Genomic DNA, 19,372 nt, shown 5'->3' with positions numbered 1-19,372 from the left:
CGGGGATGGTGCTCGCCGGCTTCTGCGCCCTGGGCTGGAACTGGGTCAGCCGGAGGCCCCTGGGAGCTGGAGGTCAGCGACCAGGCTTGTCACCGCCGACCTGCTGCGGGCTCCGAGGCTCCGGAGGCAGCAGACTGGAAAGGCGCTGACTGGCTGGTTTCTTCATCTTCTTTCCAGCCTCTGAGTCCACAGGGTGAAGCGCCGCCCCTCCGCCTGGCATCTGGAGTTGTCTGCAATCTGGCCCCAGTCTACCTAGAGTCACAATAATAGCTCAAAATGGGGCATTTACTCTCTTTCAGGCTCAACGCCAAGTGCTCCACATGAATTAGTCTCAGGGAACAATGACAACCATCCTACAAGGCACTGATCCTTTGTTCCCATTTTATTGATGAGGCTCAGAGTTGCTAAGCAATTTGACCAAGATCACACAGCAAGGAAAGAGCAAAGGTTCACCCACGGGGCTCTCCGTGTTTTAGGTGAGTCTCCTTCTCTTTTTTAATTTTTTTTTTTTAGTTGTTGATAGACTTTTGTTTTATTTATTTTTATGTGGTGAGAATCGAACCCAGTGCCTCACACATGCCAGGTAAGTGTGCTGCCGCTCAGCCCCAGCCCCAGCCCGTGAGTCTCATTGTGAAGCCACCATGGCCTGTCACTTCCCGGAAGGGTTCTCTCTGTCTAGAATCTGCATGTCTGAAGGTGGCTCTAGGCAGGGGACCCAGCTCCTGGTGAAGGAGGGTGGATGGCTGTTACCAAGTTACTCAGGCCTCAAACCCCAATGTCCCTGGAGGCCAACTGGGCTACCACCAATCTGGCCCCTCAGGACCTCCTGTCATCTCTGCCCCTAACCAGGTCTCGCCCCACCCAGGGCCAGGTGAGTCCTGCGGCAGGGTGCAGGAGTCCCCTTACCTCTCCCTCAGGTACAGTGGCTGCGGTGTCCTTCCTTCGCCCTCTGGATGCCCTGGGGGCATCTGTCCCTTTCTGGCCCACAGCCCAGACCTGAGATGAAAGAGCAACCCCCACCCTCACACCCTGGCCCCTTGGGTTGTGCTGAGCTTCAACCCCAGCTTCCCTGAAGCCTCCCCGTCTCCCCACATGGTCTGCTTCCTGCCTGCCCTCACCCTCAGACCCGCCCAAGCAGACCCCAGGGGTGCCGACTCCCCAGCGACACCTGGAGGTGCCAGAGTTGCCAATTTTCTGCCAATGGCCAAGTTCCCCACGCTTTCCCCACAGCCCAGCCCTGTCCCTGTTGGGAACTCAGCCCCCAACACCCGGAGGAGGAAGCCTAGAGATGGGGACTCAAATCAGACCCCGCCAGTGGCCGGGGGAAGGCCAGTGGAAGGGTAAAGTTTCTAAGCTGCAAAGCCTGAGTTGAAATGTAGAGGACGAGGTATTGTAAAGTTTCTGAACTGCACACAGAACCTGAAATTCCTGAGGCAGTTAAGACGATGCCCACTGACCATTTAGTGGATTAATAGCCTAGGACCCTGTGCAGCTTGGCACTTTCAGGGCCCGAACCAATCGGTTTGAATGTCACCCCCTCCTGAGGAATGACCTATCACTCCAGCCCGACCTGTTCCCGCCAATGAATGTACTAATCATGTCTAAGAATTGTTGTTTGATTTTCCCGCGGTGTATGGTGATTTGTTAAAGGAGACTGTGATGTATGCAAAGCCCCCGCCCTCCCCAAAAAGTGTACTTAAGCACTGCTCAACCCCTGCTCGGGGCTCTGGGCTGCTCTCCCTTCTTGAGTGAGCACGGAGCCCCAGCACGCTGGATCAATAAATCCCCGATTCTGCGGATTGCATGAGTCAGTCTCTTGGTGGTCTCTTCCTCCGACGTTCGCCGGACCCTTACAGCCTGGAGGGGGACAAGACCAGGGTCAGTGTCACAGCCAAGCGGGCTGGAGCTCAGAACAGCCCTGCACTCCTAGGAGAGGATCACACTGTCCCTCACCATTCCCAGGGTGCCAGGTTATGTCATGGGGTGCCCATCCTCAAACACCATCGAGTTACCACTTGGGACTCACTGGGCGTGACAGAAACCCAAGGGCGGCCCGGGTTGACCTGGCTGAATCCCACAAAGGAGCCTGGGGAAGGCTGGGGAGGGGGAGGGGCCACCAGCATCCCTCTCACTCCCGGTGGCAATGGAACCGGAGCACCCCCCCCCAGAGTTCCGGGCACAGGCTCAGGATCACAGTGGGGCGAGCTGTCCCGCCTCTCCACCCCACTGCGCCAGCGGGGACTCTGATTGGGCCGGCCTGAGTCACATGCTCATCCTCTGGCCCAATCACTGCAGCCAGGGTAATGAGGGTAGATTGGGGGTGGGGCCTGGGCCAGGAGCCCCACCCCGGTAACCAGGGGGACAGATGAGCAGGAAAGCTGGGGCCTGGCCCTTGGACTGGAAAGGGAGGAGGGAGGGCAGGCGGGACCAGGCCAGAGCAATCCAGAAAGGCTCCCTGGAGGAGGGGGACACAACTCCAGTGACCCTCAGGAGAGCAGCTGGCTATGAGGGCTGTCCCAGGAGACAGGAGGGTGGAGTCCCACAGCCTGGGTTCAAATCCTCGTGCCCCTGCTTCCTGACTGGGTGGTGGGGACAGGGGACGGCTTCCCACACTCCTCTGGGCTTCCCTCCTCCCCCTTTGCCTGGCCCTGCTCGCTGCCCGAAGCGCTCCGTCCTGAGCCAGCGGCTGACCCCAGCCTGGACCAGCTCCAGGCCCAGTGAAACCCCTCCCTCCAAAAGCACTGAGAAGCTCAAGAGCATTAAGTCAGGAGCGGGGTCCCCTTCCAGGTGAAGGTCCCCAGCCACCACCTGGGTCACAAACCCTACAGCTCGCCCTGGCCCAGCCTCGGTGACCACCTGCCCCGTGTTCTGGCTGCTAATGTCCCCTTCAGCTGCTGGCCCCCACCACCCCCTGCCCCTGCTGCGTGGCCACCGTCGGCAGGGGTGGTGGCTCCCACGTGGCTTCCCTTGGCTCACCCTGGCTAGCAGGTGGCCTGAGATGGGCTCCAAGGTACCACCTACAGTTAGACTTCAGGTCCTTTGTTTTTTTGGCTGAAATAATTTCTTTTCCCAGGAAGCTCCTGAGCACCGTGTCCCAGGATGCCAGGAACCAGGGGTCCGCGTCCCCCGCAGGCTCCCACAGTCCCCGGGGCCCCCAGGCAGCTGGTGGGCTTACACTTGGGGGGATGGAGGCTACGATTTTATCCACTGACATTTTGCAAATTTAAAACGGGGCTGAGCTGTGAGCTTGGCTCAGCCCCTGAAGGGCTCCTGTCCAAAAGAGGCCCCAGAGCTGGGCTTCCCTGGCCAGGGACACCGGGCCTGGCTGCCCCTCTCACCTGCACCTCCCTCCCCTCCTTCCCCCACTGTGCTCAAGGGGGGCATCAGGACCCACGGCCCCTCCCCTGCTCGGCCCGAGGACGGGCGCCTGCGGCCAGGCCTCTCTGATGATCGCAGCCTGGACGAGGCGGGACATCCAAGAAGGCTCAGCCACAAAGCTGGCACTGGGTTGGTGCCCACTGTCAACTGGCAGGTGCCCTGGAGCCGGTGACTGAGGGCCTCCCTCTGGCATGGCAGGAACAGGGGAGTTGGGCTTTGCAGGCAGACAAGTCCCACGAGAGCCAGACAGAAGCCATAGGCACCTGGAGACCAGGACGTATCACTTCCGCTGCTTCCTGTTGGTGACAGCAAGTCACTAAGTGCCGTCCAGATTCTCTTTTTCTTTTTGGAGGTCCTGGGGATTGAACCCAAGAGCATTGGACACTGAACTCCACCCGCAGCCCGTTCTTCATTTTATTCTGAGACAGGATCTCCCTAAATCATTGAGGCTGGACTCCAACTTGTGATCTGCTGCTGGAGCTTCCCAGGGCCACCAAGCCTGGGCCAGCCCAGATTGGAGAGGAAGGGACCTAGACCACATCCCACAACAGAAGTGTTTTTTTTTTTAAATGGGACATGTTTTAAAAACAGCCTCTGTGTGGGTTAGAGTTAGCTCAGAGTAGAACTTACCCAGTGTGTGCATGGCCCTGGGTTCAATCCCCAGCACCACAAAAAATAAAAATCAAAACTGCCACCATCTGGCACATAGCAAGATCTCAATGTGTGATTGCAGTTGTACGACGATAGCTCCAAATAAGAAAAGTAAACATATAATGCAGAATGGAATTGTTGAAATATCAACAGAAGAGTCAAAATTCCAACAAAAATTGAATAATCCAAAATATACTCAGTCGTAATCCTGGTGAAATGGGATTTGATATGCCTGTGGAATGTGTTCCTCAGAAATGTATGATTTTGTAAAAAACAGAAAGCACAAACCATAAACGCCCAACACCAGAGCTGCGTCACCTGTGACCCGTGTGGGCTCCTCTGTCAGCTGCCTGGTGCTGGCTGGGAAAGGACCCCGTGGAGTTTTCACATTTTCCCCCCAAAACACATCGAGGCGTCCCTGTGGGGAACCACTGGAGTTTTCTAGAACAAGCTCAAAATAAACTCTCCAGTGCACAATCGATGACTCCCATCACGAATGGCAGAAAAGGGACCAGAGACGTGGAGGTGTTTCTCCAAGTGGCTTGTCACATAGAGAAGCCAGGCACAGCTGTGCCTCTGCCCAGACACTGGCAAACCAGCCACACCGGGAGGGAGGGACAAGCCGCACGCGGCAAACAGGTGACGCTCGTTGCAAAATTATTGTATCTTTTCCCAAGTCACACTGCAGGCGGCGGGGACCCTGAAGTTCATGGCCAGCAACACGGAGGATGGGTGACTCCCGCGGGCCCTCACCAACACGCACTTCACTTCACGGGCACAGAAGCCACTGCCGAGCAAGACCTGGGACACCCCGCTTCTGTGCCTCAACTGAACCCTACTGCCGGGGAGAGGCTCCGTGCCCTGCTCCAAGCCAACCCCGAGACCCTGTTCCCGATGTCCCAGGCTCCCTTGCAGCGAGGGAAGCCGTGTGACCCAGGTGTCCAGTGAGAAGGAAGGAGACAGCAGCAGGCGGTTTGGGGAAAGTCTTTTCTTCCCAGGGGTCAGAAGCCAGGCGCCCCACATGGGCGGGGCCAGACTTTCCCAGCTCCTTCCCACCTGGACTGGGGCGGAACATGGATCCGGCCACCTTGCCAGCCTCAGGCCTCCTGTCATAGAAGGAAAGGCCCCTCCATCTCTCCTCCCACCTGCCCTCAAGCCACAGTGACCTCCGTTCCTGTAAGAGGTGTCCCCGACGTCACACTACTCCTTCTGAGGCCACTCTGTCCCTTCCTCTCACCAAGGCCCTGCTCCACTGCCCTGGGCCTGTCCCCTCCACTCCCAGGGGGTGCCTCTCAAGGGTCCCCTCCCCCTGCTTCATTTGCATTCCCCTTGCTGGGCTTCCGGCCAGCTGTGCCCAGCCACTGGCCACTCCCTCCACCTGGGAACCTCCTGGGCTCCCAGGGCCCCAGCTCTCCTCCCAGAGGCCAGGTGTTCGCTGACCTGTCCATGGTTCTACCTCACCACCTGAAACAGCGCCTGGCCACTAGTCACTGAGCTGAGGAAGACTCTGTGTCCCCAGTGTCCCCCGCCCTCCTTCTGCAGGAATAAAAGACACAGCTATTTAGACAAGTTCCCCAGCTGGCCAGCACATAGACGGGGTCACATGACTGGATTCTGACCAATGGAATGAGAGCAGAAACGAGTCCTACAGTTTCCTGTTAATGCCTTCAAAAAGAAAGGTAGGTACCTCCCCTTCGTTTTCTTGCCTCAGCTGAAAGGCAGATGCAATGGCAGGGGCTTCGGCAGCCATCTGCAGACAGCACTGCTCCTGTAGGCGCAGATGGTTTCGCAACAGAGAGGTAAACATCAGCCTTATTTACATCACTGCCTTCCGGCAGAGACCCAGCTCTCAGAATGCACGAAAGCAATTGTAGCTGGGTTTTCTGTCACTTGTGACCTGATCCAGACGTGAGGGAATAGGCTGCATATTTTATCTGGTCTTGTTCATCGCTGTCCCTGGCACCTAAGGAGGACGTTTGGGGTACTCTGATGGCTGCCTTGTGGGTCACGACATAGACTGGACAGGGACACAGGGACCCAGACACAGCGTGCCTGTCACGTGGCTGCGGGGCCAGGCAGTGCCACCTCGTTGGAGGCCCTGCTCCAGGATGCCGTAGTCTGCACTCACCCACGAGTACGGCCGGCGGGTCAGGGCGCCTCCCGAGCTTCCTGCTGAGAAAAATGGAGAAAATCAGAGCCGAACCCGGGTCCCTGGGTGGACGCCTTTCCAGCCAGCCATCAGAAGGGACAGGAAGGATGAAGATCTGCTCTTCCCACCCCAAATCCTCACTGTTGACTGGAGCTTTCTGAAAAAAGGAGAAAGCTCCAAACTCTTCCTCTGTGGCCCAAAGGCCCTTCTCGTGACTCCCCCAGGACGGGCACCGAATCCAGGGCGCTCTGCCGCCAGCCGCACCTCCAGCCCTTTTTATTTGTAAGTTGGAGACAAGGTCTCGCTAAGTTACTGAGGCCAGCCTCGAGCCCGCGCTCCTCCTGCCTCGGCCTCCTGAGAGCTGGTTACAGGTGCGTCACTCTCAGCATCTGACACTGTCACGCAGAGCTGAGATACAATCTCCACCTGTCACATAGCGATGCCGGCTGTAACCCAGCTCCGGGGCTCCTCAACCCCAGGGCTCCTCTGCCCCAGGGACTGACCTTCTCCTCTGCTCAGCAGCATAAGCCTATTAAACCCCGTCCAAGCCGCTGCCCAACAAGCAGGAACCCTCTCCAGTGGCGTGAAATGCAACCAAAGCCAGGGTCAGGCCGCTGTCCCCAGGACTCCCCAGCCCCCGAGTGTGCTTGTGGGTGGCGGCTCCTCTTCTGATGGGCCCTAAAGGGAAACTTCAGTGAATAGTGGCTCCTCTGTCACCTCTGGGGCCGTGTCCAATCCCCAGAGCGCAGCGCTGCTGAACGCCACCTGGCCCTGGCCACACCCTGCCGCCTGGCGATGGGCAGCCGCATTCAGCAAGATCAAGGGTAAAGGAGGGCGGCGGCCTGCAAGTGAGCGGGGACAGAGGGGTGGAGAGGGACTTCCCTTTGGGTGATCGGAGGCTACTTCTGAAAACTGTGGTCAAGTCTAAACAACCGAAGAATGTGCCGCTCTGGGCCGGGGCTGGGCTCAGAGGCCTGGGCTGGAGCCTCAGCTCTGCGTTCAGGTAAATGAATAAAACAAAGGTCCGTCAGCCACTGAAGACAGTTTTAAGAGGTTCCGCTTCGGTCCTGTTGAGGTGTGCGCTCCAAGTCCCCTCGTCACTGTGCAGCCAGCACCACGGCCCGCCCCCGGAACTTTGCTTCACCCCAATGTGAGTTCTGAACCCCTGGAGTGAGAGCTCCCCTCCCCCCCCGTCCCTCCCCCAGGCCTGGCCACTTGGTCAACTGTCCCAGGGACCTTGAGTAAATGGAGCGGGACATCGTTCGCCCTTTACTTCTGGTTTCTTCCACTTCGCACGTTTCCAAGGTCCATCGTGCTGTAGCCAAGCGTCTGAATTTCATTCCTTTTTTAGGCTGAATAATAGTCCCCTGTACGTAGATGTCACCTGTTCCTTATCTGTTCCTCTGTTGGCCACTTGGGCTGCATCACCTTTTGGCACTGGGAACATGGGATGCTCTTGTCTAAGTCCCTCCTCTGAGTCCCTTCTAGGATGTTCCCCGGGGTGAGACTGCCGCTCATGTGGAAATCTGCATTTAATGTTTTGGGGTTTTTTTGGCAGTACTGGGGATGGAACCTGGGGCACTCTACCCCTGAGCTACATCCCCAGCCCTTTTTAAATTTCATTTTGGAAAAAAAAAAAAAGAACTAAATTTCATCTTGAGTCAGGTCCTGCTCAGTTGCTGAGGCTGGCCTTGAACTGGGTGGGGATCCTCGTGCCCTGGCCTCCCGAGTCCCTGGGTCCCACGCGTGGGCCGCACCTGGCGGTGCTTGACTTCCCGAGGAAGTTCCGCTCCGCTGCACTGTGCGCACTGCGCTGCTCCACGGGACGTTTCTTGCTAATTCACTTCCACTTGTTCGGCTTTGGCCAACCTTCCCTGATCTGACGAAGCGGGATCTGAACAGACCGTCCACTTCCCTGTCCTCAGGTGCTGGCTTTTATTGCCATTTTAGGGGTCACCCTGCAGAGGGTCCCAGACGTCCAGCCAAAGCCCGGTGCTCTGGGCGTCTCCAGCCCCAGGTTCTCAGGTTGCCGACTGCGACTCGAAGGTCCTTTGTGCTAGGACCAGGACATGTGGCCCTCACCCTGAGGCTGGGGGACAGGGTCTGTGAGGGGACTTCCAGGCCGTGATGGTGGATGGGGACCAGGTTGGGGCCACATTCCCCTCAAAACCTCCGGGGGAGGCCGCTGGAGGTGGGGTGGCTGGGGACGGGGAGGGGTTCGGCCAAGCAGTGGGGCTGTGGCAACGGAAATGGGGAGGAAGAGGCCGAGGTGGGGGCAGATGAATGGGGGAGACCAGGGAGAGGCCAGGTCCCCTGGAGGCCCACCAGAGAGAGGCCAGGTCCCCCGCCGACGGGCTGGGCTGGGAGCTGGGCCCCATGTCCCCAGGGTCACCGCGCCTGGCCAGCCTGCGGGGGGGGGGGCACCTTCTGCTGAATCTGAACGGCCCTCCACTCCCCTTGTCCTCTGGCGCTGGCTTTTATTGCCACTTTAGGGGTCACCCGGCCAAGCAGTGCACCCCCTGCCGGGCTGCGGAGGCCCCTCTACGTGGAGGCGCGGCAGAGGTAGCTCCGAACCCTGAAGCCACCCGCCTTCCCTGGGCCTGTGCCGGGGTCGTGAGTGGCCTCTGCGTGTCCAAAGGTCCGGAACTCCACCTCAGAGCTGAGCCTGCCCACACTGCGCTTTCTGCCCTCCCCAGGCCTCCGACCACCCGTGTCTCTACCCACAAAGACTCCCAAACCCTGCCCTCAGCCGGGGGCTCTGGGCCCCGCCCCTCCTCTTTGGCCGCCTCGTGAATAGACCCTTTCTGTAAAGGTAAAATTTCTAAGCTGATTCTAAGCTGCAAAAGCCTGAGTTAAAGTGTAAAAGACTAGGCTTTGTAAAGCTTCTAAATGGCAAGGCCTGGGCTAAAAAGTAAAGACTAGGTATTGTTACAATTCCTCTGCTACCCCCAGAACCTATAATCCCTGGAGCTGTTAGGACAATACCCGAACTGCCCAGTAAATATTTCCACTGATTCCCTGGTTGTTTAATAGCTAAGGGCTCCAAGTAGCTCCGCACGTAGGCATCCAGGCCCCAAAACCAATCAGTTTAAATGTGTACCCCGCTTAGGAATGACCAATCACCCCCGCCCGACTTGTTCCTGCCAATGAATGTACTAATCACGTCTCAGAGTTGTTGTTCAATTTTCCCGCACCTCATGATGATTTGTTCTGATGTATGCAAAGCCCCCGCCCTCCCCAAAAAGTGTACTTAAGCTCTGCTTGACCTCTGCTCTGGGCTCTGGGCTGCTCTCCCTTCCTGAGTGGGCACAGAGCCCCAGCGCGCTGGTCCAATAAAATTCCCCCCTGCTTATTGCATGAAGCTGGTCTCTTGTGGTCTCTTTCTCCGACGCTCTGCCAGACCCTTACACTTTCCTGTTTGCAAACCTGGTCATTGTCCTTCTGGTGTCCTGGGCCATGAGCACACGGGCCTCAACTTCCAACACCAGTGGCCTCCCCCGAACCTCACTGCCCCGCAACATCAGCCCCCACCCACTAGGGCTCCCTTGGGACGGCTGTGTTCTAGCACTCTCCAGGGGTGAACACTGGACCTCACAACAACCCCCACTTCCCAGGTGAGGACCCTGCGGCTCAGAGAGGCTGAGTAACGTCCCCAGGATCACACAGCCCAGAAGTGGAGAAACCCCAAACTGCCTCTCTAACCACAGGAGTCTCCTGAGGGCCCTCAGGAGGGACATCACACTCTCCACGAGATGCAGTGTTTCCTTCCCACGGCGTATTGGAAGTGGGGCCACCGCCAGAGAATCCTCAGCTCTCGGGCTTGGTTCCTGGTCCCCCTTCCCTCTGCACAGACTCCTGTGGCTCCGGCCCCCCCTCTGCAGGGACAGACTCCTCTAAAGAGAGGCCCAGCCCACCCCGCGGCCTCCGCCTTCTCCTGAGCCGCGAGGGCTGCAGAGAACAAACACTCCTCTCCTTTGTCACACAGAGTGACAGACTCTTGAAAAATCACGTTCTCGGGGATCACAGCTGAGTCGTAAGAGCCGGGACTCTCCATCAAAGAGCCTCGGAACCACCGGCTAATAGAATCTCAGTCGGTGACCAGAGATTCCAGGTCACTCCAGTCTCCCCAGGGCTGGGCTGAGGCAGTGACACGGAGCAGGGCAGGGGGACGGCGAGAGGGAGGAAGGCCTGGGGGGACAGGAAGGGGAGGGAGAGGCCCGGCCCGTGGTCACGCTAGAGGAAGCCGCTGGCGGGCGAGGCTGGCTCTGTTACTGATGGTTTTTAATTATGTAAATCAGCCCAGGGCCTGTGCCTGGCACAGGCTTGGCATCCATCAGCTGGCAGCAGAATTAATCAATAAATAACCAGCTGGATGGGGCGCGGGCCTGAGCGCCAGCCACGCCCCACCCCCACCCAGCTGCCCGCGGGGGAGGAGAAGGAGGGCCGCAGCCCAGGGCCATCAGTGGCACACGCGTGTGCAAACCCACCTGCACATACCAACCAGGCACGGTAGCAGTGGCTTCAGACTGTGCACATGCCCGGGCAGACACACAGAGTCAGAAGCAGCAGTGCCCCCGCCCCAGCCCCATGGGCCTCAGGAGCCCAGCCGTAGGGGATGAGGTCCCCGTCCAACCTCGCCCTTAACCCCTCTCGGCTCACAGCCACAAGGCCCTGTGACACTGGCCGGGCCGGGCCGGTGGCTTACAGATGAGGAAACTGAGACCCAGAGGAGCAGTCGGCCTGAGGTCCCGGCCAGGGGCTCCCCCCTCTGCCAGCCCCTGCCCCCCTCAGATGCAGAGTGGAAACGGAGGGGCATCGCTGAGGCAGGGTCCCCTCCAGAGAACAGGGCCCTTGGTGACCTGGCAGAGAGGGCCGCAGGCGGCAGTGAGGCTGGCCGGCCGCCCAGCTCCCAGGGTGGCTCAGCGCCACCCTTAAACCTCACCTCGGCCCGGCTGCTCCCTGCTCATGCTCCAGCGTCAAGGGGAGGGGGCTCCCATCGCTGGTGGCAGGAGGGAGCTGGCAGGGAGACGGTCCCCTCTTCCCTTTCTGCCTCCAGCTACCCACGGCCTCTGCTGCCTCATTGGGGACCACTGAATCCTGAGTCAGAGGTGAACGGAGGCGTCACCAATCTCCTGACACCCGGCACTGCGTCCCTGTTCTCTGGGCCTGGGGACCGTGCAGTGGGGACCAGCCCTTGGCACCCACTCCCTGAGCGTCAGCTGAAAGGCTCCTGGAGGCGGGAGAGGGGGCAGGGAGAGGTCCTCCCCACCAGAGCCCAAAGGAGACCAGGAAGGGCCTTCGGGGCTCCTGGGGAACCGCCTTTGGGGACCACCCACTTCTTAAAGCAGCTGAGCTACGCCCCCAGCCTTTTTTAACTTGAGTCAGAGTCTCGCTGAGTTGCAGAGGCTGGCGCTGAACTTGGAGTCCTCCTGCCTCAGCCTCCTGGGTCCTGGGATGACCGCTGTGCGCCACGGCCCCCAGCTTGCTCTTCTTTTTATGAGTCAGGGTCTCACTGTGTTGCAGAGGGAGGCCGGCTTTGAACTCACGACCTGACCTGCCCGCGTCCACAGAGCTTGCCTTTCTTACAAGTTGCCAGCTAACGCCGCGACCGCGGGTGTGGGGGCCACGCTCTGAGAACCCACAGCCCGTGTGAGTGCCCACTGAGCAGCTCGACTCCGCTGACCCCCAAACTCTCTGAGTGAGGGAGGTGAGCCAGGGCCCAAGGCCACACGGGGAGAGGGTGGCCCAACAGCAGGGGGTCCCTGAGGTGGAGGAGGCTCCACCCCACCCACCCACCCTCCTTCTAGTCCCATCCCAACCCCCACCAGGAGCGAAAGGCGGAACTGCCTTCCTGGGCAGAGGTGATCTCTTAATCTCTTGGGCTTTAATCTTGCAGCCCCATATAAACCCAAATCCTCCAGGGAAAGGAAGGGGGTGGGGACACTGATCTGCCCTGGGGGGGGGGGGCGGTAATCTAGGCTTTAGGGTCTCCCTTGGCCACAGATGTCCCACCCCCTCCTCTGGGAGCTCTGGGGGAGGAGCAGAGGCGACAGGAGAGGAGGAGGCGGAGGCAGCCAGACGGGGAGAGAAGGTTCAAAAGGCCTCACCAGCAGGAGTTTCCTTGACCAAGAGGCAGAAGCACTAGCATAAAAAGAAAAAGCGGTAAACAGCGCATCATGAAAACGGAGACTTTATAGTTAGTGAGCGCAAAACACCCTCTCCCGGGTCAGGAACGGCATCGGCATCGTAATGCCTGTCCGGATGCGAGGGAGGCCCAGCATCATCTCACGTAAAGCACTCCTACACACGAGTGAGCCCTGAAACAGGCAGAAGGTACGAGGGCCACCTCGCCAAAGAGAAGATGCGTCCAAACAGCGACTCGCACTTGAAAAGACGTTCGCAACCCTCAAGAGGCAGAAATCGGAAACCCTCCAGTTAGCCTTCACACCCAGCAGGAGGGGCACCACTTGAGATTGAAATTAGTAAATCTAGGCTGACAGAATCACCTCCCGTCGTCACAGCTGGTCCCAGTGTCACGGCTCAGCCACTGTGAGAACCGTTTTAAGCCACAAGGGTGGGGCCTCCTGGACGGAGTTAGTGCCCTCGTGAAGAGGCTCAAGGGAGCTGGTTAGCCTTTTGCTCCTCCGGCCACGTCCAGCCCTTGCCAGACGCCGAATCTGCTGGCACCTTGATCTTGAATTTCTCGGCCTCCGGCGTTGTGAACAGTGAGTTTCCATTATCCATCGACTGCCCAGCTTCAGACAGCTGGTCACAGTAGGAAGGCCCCGAGACACCTGGGCCTGACCTACCCATTCTGCTCCTAGGAATTCACCGGGAGAAATGGAAGCGTCTGTCCACGCAGTGACCAGGAGGGCTCCCTGCAACAGCAAGCCACCCAGACGTCCATGGACAGGTCCCCGATCACCACCGTGGAGCCCCTCCCCGATCCTGGACACCTACCCCTGATTCATTACATGGAAGAGACCGCGAGGCTCCGCGTGGCATGAGCCACTAGTTTCCCAGTAGTGAGACGTGGTTCCTCACGACTCCACCCACGGAAGACCTAGAGGTGGACATCGCTGGAACCCCTGTCCCTCACACCCGTTTCACAGATGGGCACCCACCTTCCCCCTATGGAGATGCCCATGGTGCCCAGGAGCCCAGCATTGAAGGCCCAGGTCCCAGATGCTGAGCCAGCCTCCAACTGACCTGGACCAGTCCTGGGACCAGGTGCCAGTGGTGCTCCATGCAGGTCACTGCTGCTGGGGACCTTGACATAAGCGCCAGGGAGATGGCAACTGCCCACCTGGACAGCAGGCCCTGCCACGGAGATAAAGGAGAAGCCAGAGAACATGACAAATTGTAAAGAATAAGCAGCTAAAATAAGCCCTGTCCCCCTGGGTCTTGTCCTTGAAATGGAGCAGCTGTCCAGGAGCCGCCCGGCGAGGCTCAGGAGGACAGCTGAGACGCCCACACCAGGACCACCCGGGGGCTGCTACCTGGAACGGGGGCTGGGTGGCCTGGGTCCAAATCTCTGCTCCAAGAGCCATCTTGGACGTCCTGCCGGGCCCAGCGGAGCCGTCAGATGGTGGCAGCCCCAGGAGACACGGGCTGCCACCAGGAGAACTCCCCAGCTGAGCCTCCCGGAACTCCTGGAACGACCCTTGCCACCACGAGCAACGTCACCGATCACAGGTGAGCAGAGGCGTGCCTCGTCCAGGCTGCGGTCATCAGAGGCCTGGCCACAGGCGCCCGTCCTCGGGCCGAGCAGGGGAGGGGCCGTGGGTCCTGACGCCCCCCCTGAGCACAGTGGGGGAAGGAGGGGAGGGAGGTGCAGGTGAGAGGGGCAGCCAGGCCCAGTGTCCCTGGCCAGGGAAGCCTGCAGCCTCTTTTGGACAGGAGCCCTTCAGGGGCTGAGCCAAGCTCACAGCTCAGCCCCGGTTCAAATTTGCAAAATGTCAGTGGATAAAATTGTAGCCTCCGTTTTCCTCGTGTCTAAAGCCCCAGCTGCCTGGGGGCCTGGGGGAGCCTGTGGGGGAGGCAGACCCCTCGGCTCCTGGCATCTGGGGTCACGGTGCTCAGGAGCTTCCTGGGGAAGATATTAGAGCCATAAAACTAACGGGCACCAGCACACTCTTTAATATCTAGAGACTGGATGTGAAATGAAGACTCCTGGGCCAGTAAGTGCACGATATATACAGCAGGACAACGTTCAGTGAAACACAGGGAACAAACGGCCGTGGGCAAGCCACAGCTTCCAGCACATTCTACAAGACCCCTTTTGCCACTTCTTCCTCCCACCTCCGTGGGCCTGCTGAACAGGTACGATTCCAAACGCAGTATTTCCCATGCATTCCTTAAAGCTCTTTACAAAAAGTTTTATTCCACGACTTCTACTTTCAAACATGCCAAGCCCTTCCAAACACACAGAAGCTCTCCCACGTGAGAACCTGTCCTCCCCGCGCTCGGCACTGGTCAATACAACTGCGCACGTCGCGATGGTTAAAACCCGAGGGATCTTCTAACATGACTGTTTTGGCCTTGAATCTCTCCCTCCCCACTTCTTTCTCTCTAATTCAGTCCAGTGGACAAGTGCAGCCGTATGTGATGCTTACAGATGGTTAAACAAATTCACAGCCAGAAATTATTTACAGAGGACAAGCTTTCCCACGGATTTAACACAATGCAGAAAATGTGCTAATTTTACTTTGTCATACACTGGCCATCTCTTTATCATCTAGAGACTCCAAGATGCAAAACTGGGTCTCGTTTGTCCATGATATGCACACTGCAGGGGTGGGGCTCAGCGGTACGGCGCTCTCCTAGCACGCGTGAGGCCTTGGGTGTGATCCTCAGCACCTAGTTAAAGTAACTAAATAAACAATAAACGTCTAACCACCTCCACAGCCCTGCTCAGAGCAGTGGATTAATAGTTCCACTCCCCAAAGACAGTATCTGATATGAAGTTGAGCAAAAATGCATCTACAAAGCGATATTTTTACCACCTCTGCGTTTAGCATACGCAGGGCCCTTCTGAACATTGACCCGACGAGATGTTTCAGGTAAGGGCTTTGATTGGTCTGCCACTTACACCATGGTCTGGAGTCACCCGCCCACAGGTAGCAATGTTCTCATTTGGAAATGTCTTCAAACTATGAGCATTCTGGCCCGTCTCTGGCCCGTCACTGGCCCGGGGGCTGTAATGCTGATTTCTTTAGAAGACCTTCTTTCCCAGGAATTTTAATACAAAACGGACATGATTCATGCTTAGGAACAGTACTTGGTCACACCGTGGCCACCTCTGGAACATCTAGAAAGACAGCGGGCGTAGATGAGGACTCGTTTGTCCTTTACAGACACTCTGCACCCAGAAGGAGTGAGGAGTGAAATCCACACACACACAGTGTGGCCCCACGCGGCCCAGGACCTGCTTCTCTTCCTTGTCCCAGCTTCTGCTCAAGGGAACAGGCGTCGCTCCTGGTGTCACTTCCAGAGGTGGCTCCATTTCAAAGTCGCTTCCAGAAGTCATTTCTGATTGTTTAAAACGAGTGGGAGGCCAGGCACCACGGTGCCGGCCTGGAATCCCAGTGGCTGGGGAGGCTGAGGCAGGAGGATCGCAAGTTCAAAGCCAGCCTCATCAACTCAGTGAGGCTCAGTGGTTAAGTGCCCTTGGGTTCAATGCCCAGGACCAAAAAATAAGTTAAAAAATAATTTCAAAGGGCATTTCCAAGACGTGAAGTTTTCACACCCCTTATGTCCAGGTTTGGCGAAGTTTTCTTTTTCAGCCAAGCTTTCTGAGAGCAGATTTTCCCAGTACACACACAGGCCTTCTCCAGGGGCCGCGGACCTTGCCAGGGGGCACCGGGCACTTCGAGTTGGCTGGGGGACGCGCTGCCTGTCAGTTGGGCAAATCCAGGCCATTAACTGCACGCGTCGCTGTCGGCGGCTTCACTCCGGACCCTTGAGGCCTCTGTCCCCTGTCCCCACCACCCAGTCAGGAAGCAGGGGCACGAGGATTTGAACCCAGGCTGTGGGACTCCACCCTCCTGTCTCCTGGGACAGCCTCACAGCCAGCTGCTCTCCTGAGGGTCACTGGAGTTGTGTCCCCCTCCTCCAGGGAGCCTTCCTGGATTGCTCTGGCCCGTCCCGCCTGCCCTCCCTCCTCCCTTCACTGTTTTCCCACAGGGCTAGAGGCCAGCCTCTGCCTTCTTTTCTACTCTGCAACATGCCCCCCGCCCAGGGTGACATTGAGGACTGCAGGAGCCTGGTCCGTGCCTGGGACACAGAGGCAGCTATCAAGTACCAACTTGGTGGAACTTCATTTCCTTATCGTGCCTCCCGGGAGGTGGAACTCCCAGTGCTGGGCGCCCCCTCGCCGCTCCCACCCGCTGCTCCTGATACAATTGACCCCTGCCGTCTCCTGGCGCAGAAGGAGCAGCCCAGCGCTTCCCCCTGGCTTAGGGTTATGGAGGCAGAAGTAAGTGGTGATTATCAGCGATTCATTTGTCAAACGCAAGGTCAACAGTCCCATTTGTCCCTGTCACTAGGACAGCGGCAGGAAGCTCCCCACGTCCCCAACTCTCTCCCTGACAATGGCAGAAATTCCACCATTCGAGCCAAGGGCCCAGGACGAGGAGCAATTTAGGAGCAGCAGCTGGAGGAGAGGCGGATCCAGGTCAGCCGCGAGGAAGGAGGGTGGGAAGGAGGGCAGAGGCGGGCCACGGGTGTCGGTGGCGGAGGGTTCTGCAGCCTCACAGCAGGCGCACACTGTAATCCCCGCAGCCCGCCCCGAGGTAGGGGCTTAAGCCTCCATCTAGAGGAGCCGAGCCCTGCCCCCAGACTCACAGGCCACCCGTCCCGAGCAGGGCTTCCCAAAGGCTCCGCAAGGCACCCCGCAGGGCTAGAGGCCAAATTCATCAGAGGAGCAACAACACACACCCCAGCAAAATCACACACTCGCACACACACACACACACACACACATGCACACTCACACTCACACACACTCGCACACACAGACACACACACACACTCACACACATGCACACTCACACACACTCACACGCACTCACACACACTCACATACACGCACACACACGCACGCACACACACTCGCACACACTTACACACACGCACACCACACTCTCACACACATGCACACTCTCACACACATGCACACTCACACACACTCACACACATGCACACACACACGCACACTCACACACACACTCTCACACACACACAGAGGCAGGTGGTGCACTGACCACAGGCCAGGCACAGGCACGCTCAGTCTGACCTCCCACGGGCATGACAAACCCCCGGAATGTCGTCATCCTGTCCTGGAGGAAGCCACAGCCCTGCTCTGCTGGAGCCCACCTCTTCTCCACAGAGTCCCACCTCAGGGAGGTTCCTGTCACCTCATTCCCTTCCCCAGGAGCGTCCCCCAACCCATGCGTCCTCTATCGCTGTCCCCTGAGCCTGGCCTGTGGGCGCCTGTGGCCTCTGCAGAGGCTGCTCCAACAGCCGCAGAGGGAGGGACTCCCCACGGCAGGCCACTCTGCCTCCTGGGAGGAGCTGGCCAGAGAGAGTGTGAAAACACAGATTAGAGCAATTAGAGAGGAGCCGTGGGAGGGCACAGGGACCCCCACACACCGTCACTAATCACAGCCCCAGCACAGCCATGAGGCACTGATGCCAAAGCAGGAAGAGGGCTGGGGTGGGGGGCAGGCAGGCAGAGCCCCTTGTGTCTGAGTCACACCCATGCCACAGAGAGGCAGCATCACTGAAGTTCCATTCCCCAGAGGGGACACTAAGGCCTGGGGCACTGATGGAAGGGACCGCCAAAGACCCCGTCCTGGCTTGGTCTTCCCGGCTTGAGGTGGAACCAGGCCCTGGGAGAGGACCCCGTGGGCTTGGGATCCTGCTCTCCACACTTGGCCTCTCTGGAAAGAACCGAGCTGAGCAGGAGGCCGACCCAGCTCTGTCTGCTGCTCACAGCGGGCTGCCAGTTGCACATGAGGCAACCCTGACCTTCACCAAATGGCAGGATTATTTAACTGATGGCTGCTGTCCAGCTGGTCATGTTTGTTCAGCAGGGTGAAGAGACGTCTGTGGAATTTTCTTCCCCTGGTTGGGAAGAATTTCCATGGAATCTCAGTGCAAAGGGCCCACTCTGGTGCCCCTTTATCCCATGAGGTCCCTCCAAGCCCATCAAGTGCCCCCAGTGACCTTCTGGTCAGTCCTACCTGGCCCTGCTGGGTTGAGAAGCCAGTGGTGAGACGTGAGTGCCCTCTGCTGGTCACGGCCCGCACTGCCCACGGGGGCTCCAATCCTGGGTCCAGGTAGTGGGCTCCCCCTGACATCTCAGGTCTCCTGGCTGGCTGGAGGGATTGTAGGACCAAGCATGGAGCCCTGAGGAGGCGCCAGCAGCACATGAAGAAGCTGCAGCTCCATTCCTGTCCCAGCCCCAGGGAGTGGAACCGGGGGGCAGGTTCCTGGGTGGGCGCCAGGCAGGGTCAAGAAGGCAGGGATGGCTTCTTGAGGGGGCCCAGGAACTGGGAGCCAGATGAAGTCGGGGATGAGCGAGTGGATGAGTGAACTCACTGCTTCCTAAAGGAGCTGGGTAATCGGGATTCACGAGAGAGGTCTACACCACAGCAGTGAGCCGGAACGGATCCACTCTGGTGTGAATTAGAGGTGACGTCTCTGGCCCGTCACATCCTTTGATCTAAAATGTCCTAGGTACACAAGAGTCGACGTGGAAGCTGTTAGGTAAATAACATGGACATCCTCCGCTCTGGGCCTCTGCACTCAGTACGAGTCCTGGATGGATGAAGGGACGTTAGGGCAGGTTTTGAACGATCTTTGGCAATGGGTCCCCTGTCCTGCTGCGTAGGCGGGGCAGTCCCCAGGGCAAGTCTGTGTCTTTGAATCTGGGGGGGGGGGTGCTGAGGAGGAAGTTTCTGTGTCATCGACAGTCCTCAAAGGTGACTGCCCTTTACAGGACATCGGGGCTTCGCTGCCTTTTGAGATAGTGACGCTGAACTCAGCCCCCACCCCCACCCCGGGGGTTCCTCTGCTGGGTAAGAGCTTGGACCAGCCAAACGCCAAGGTTTCATGTACGCAAAAGGAACTGACCTGCTGAATCTGTGCACAGTACAAAGTGAGCGTGTGTTTACCATGGTCTTGATGCAT

General features: G+C 58.4%; 1 protein-coding gene and 1 long non-coding RNA gene across 2 annotated transcripts in view; both read right to left on the bottom strand.

Annotated features, from left to right (window-relative positions):
* Positions 1–369: 369 nt before the first annotated feature.
* The window catches only part of Mfng (MFNG O-fucosylpeptide 3-beta-N-acetylglucosaminyltransferase), a 41,070-nt gene continuing 22,067 nt past the window's right edge, over positions 370–19,372 (bottom strand). Inside the window, exon 7 of the mRNA XM_078052786.1 lies at positions 370–1,857. Coding sequence (XP_077908912.1) covers positions 1,708–1,857 — 150 coding nt within the window. The 3' untranslated portion in view covers positions 370–1,707. The remainder of the gene's footprint in view (positions 1,858–19,372) is intronic.
* Positions 12,353–19,233, bottom strand: LOC144378525 (uncharacterized). Its single transcript, XR_013440277.1, has 5 exons — positions 18,782–19,233; positions 18,424–18,589; positions 13,678–18,304; positions 13,388–13,498; positions 12,353–13,056 (listed from the first exon to the last, which is right to left on the bottom strand). It is a non-coding gene; the product is annotated as an uncharacterized LOC144378525 (long non-coding RNA).

The sequence above is a fragment of the Ictidomys tridecemlineatus genome, chromosome 6 (genome assembly GCF_052094955.1).
Source record: "Ictidomys tridecemlineatus isolate mIctTri1 chromosome 6, mIctTri1.hap1, whole genome shotgun sequence".
NCBI lineage: Eukaryota > Metazoa > Chordata > Mammalia > Rodentia > Sciuridae > Ictidomys > Ictidomys tridecemlineatus.
The sequence above is the reverse complement of the archived record's forward strand: the minus strand, read 5'-3'. Positions and strand labels throughout refer to the sequence as shown.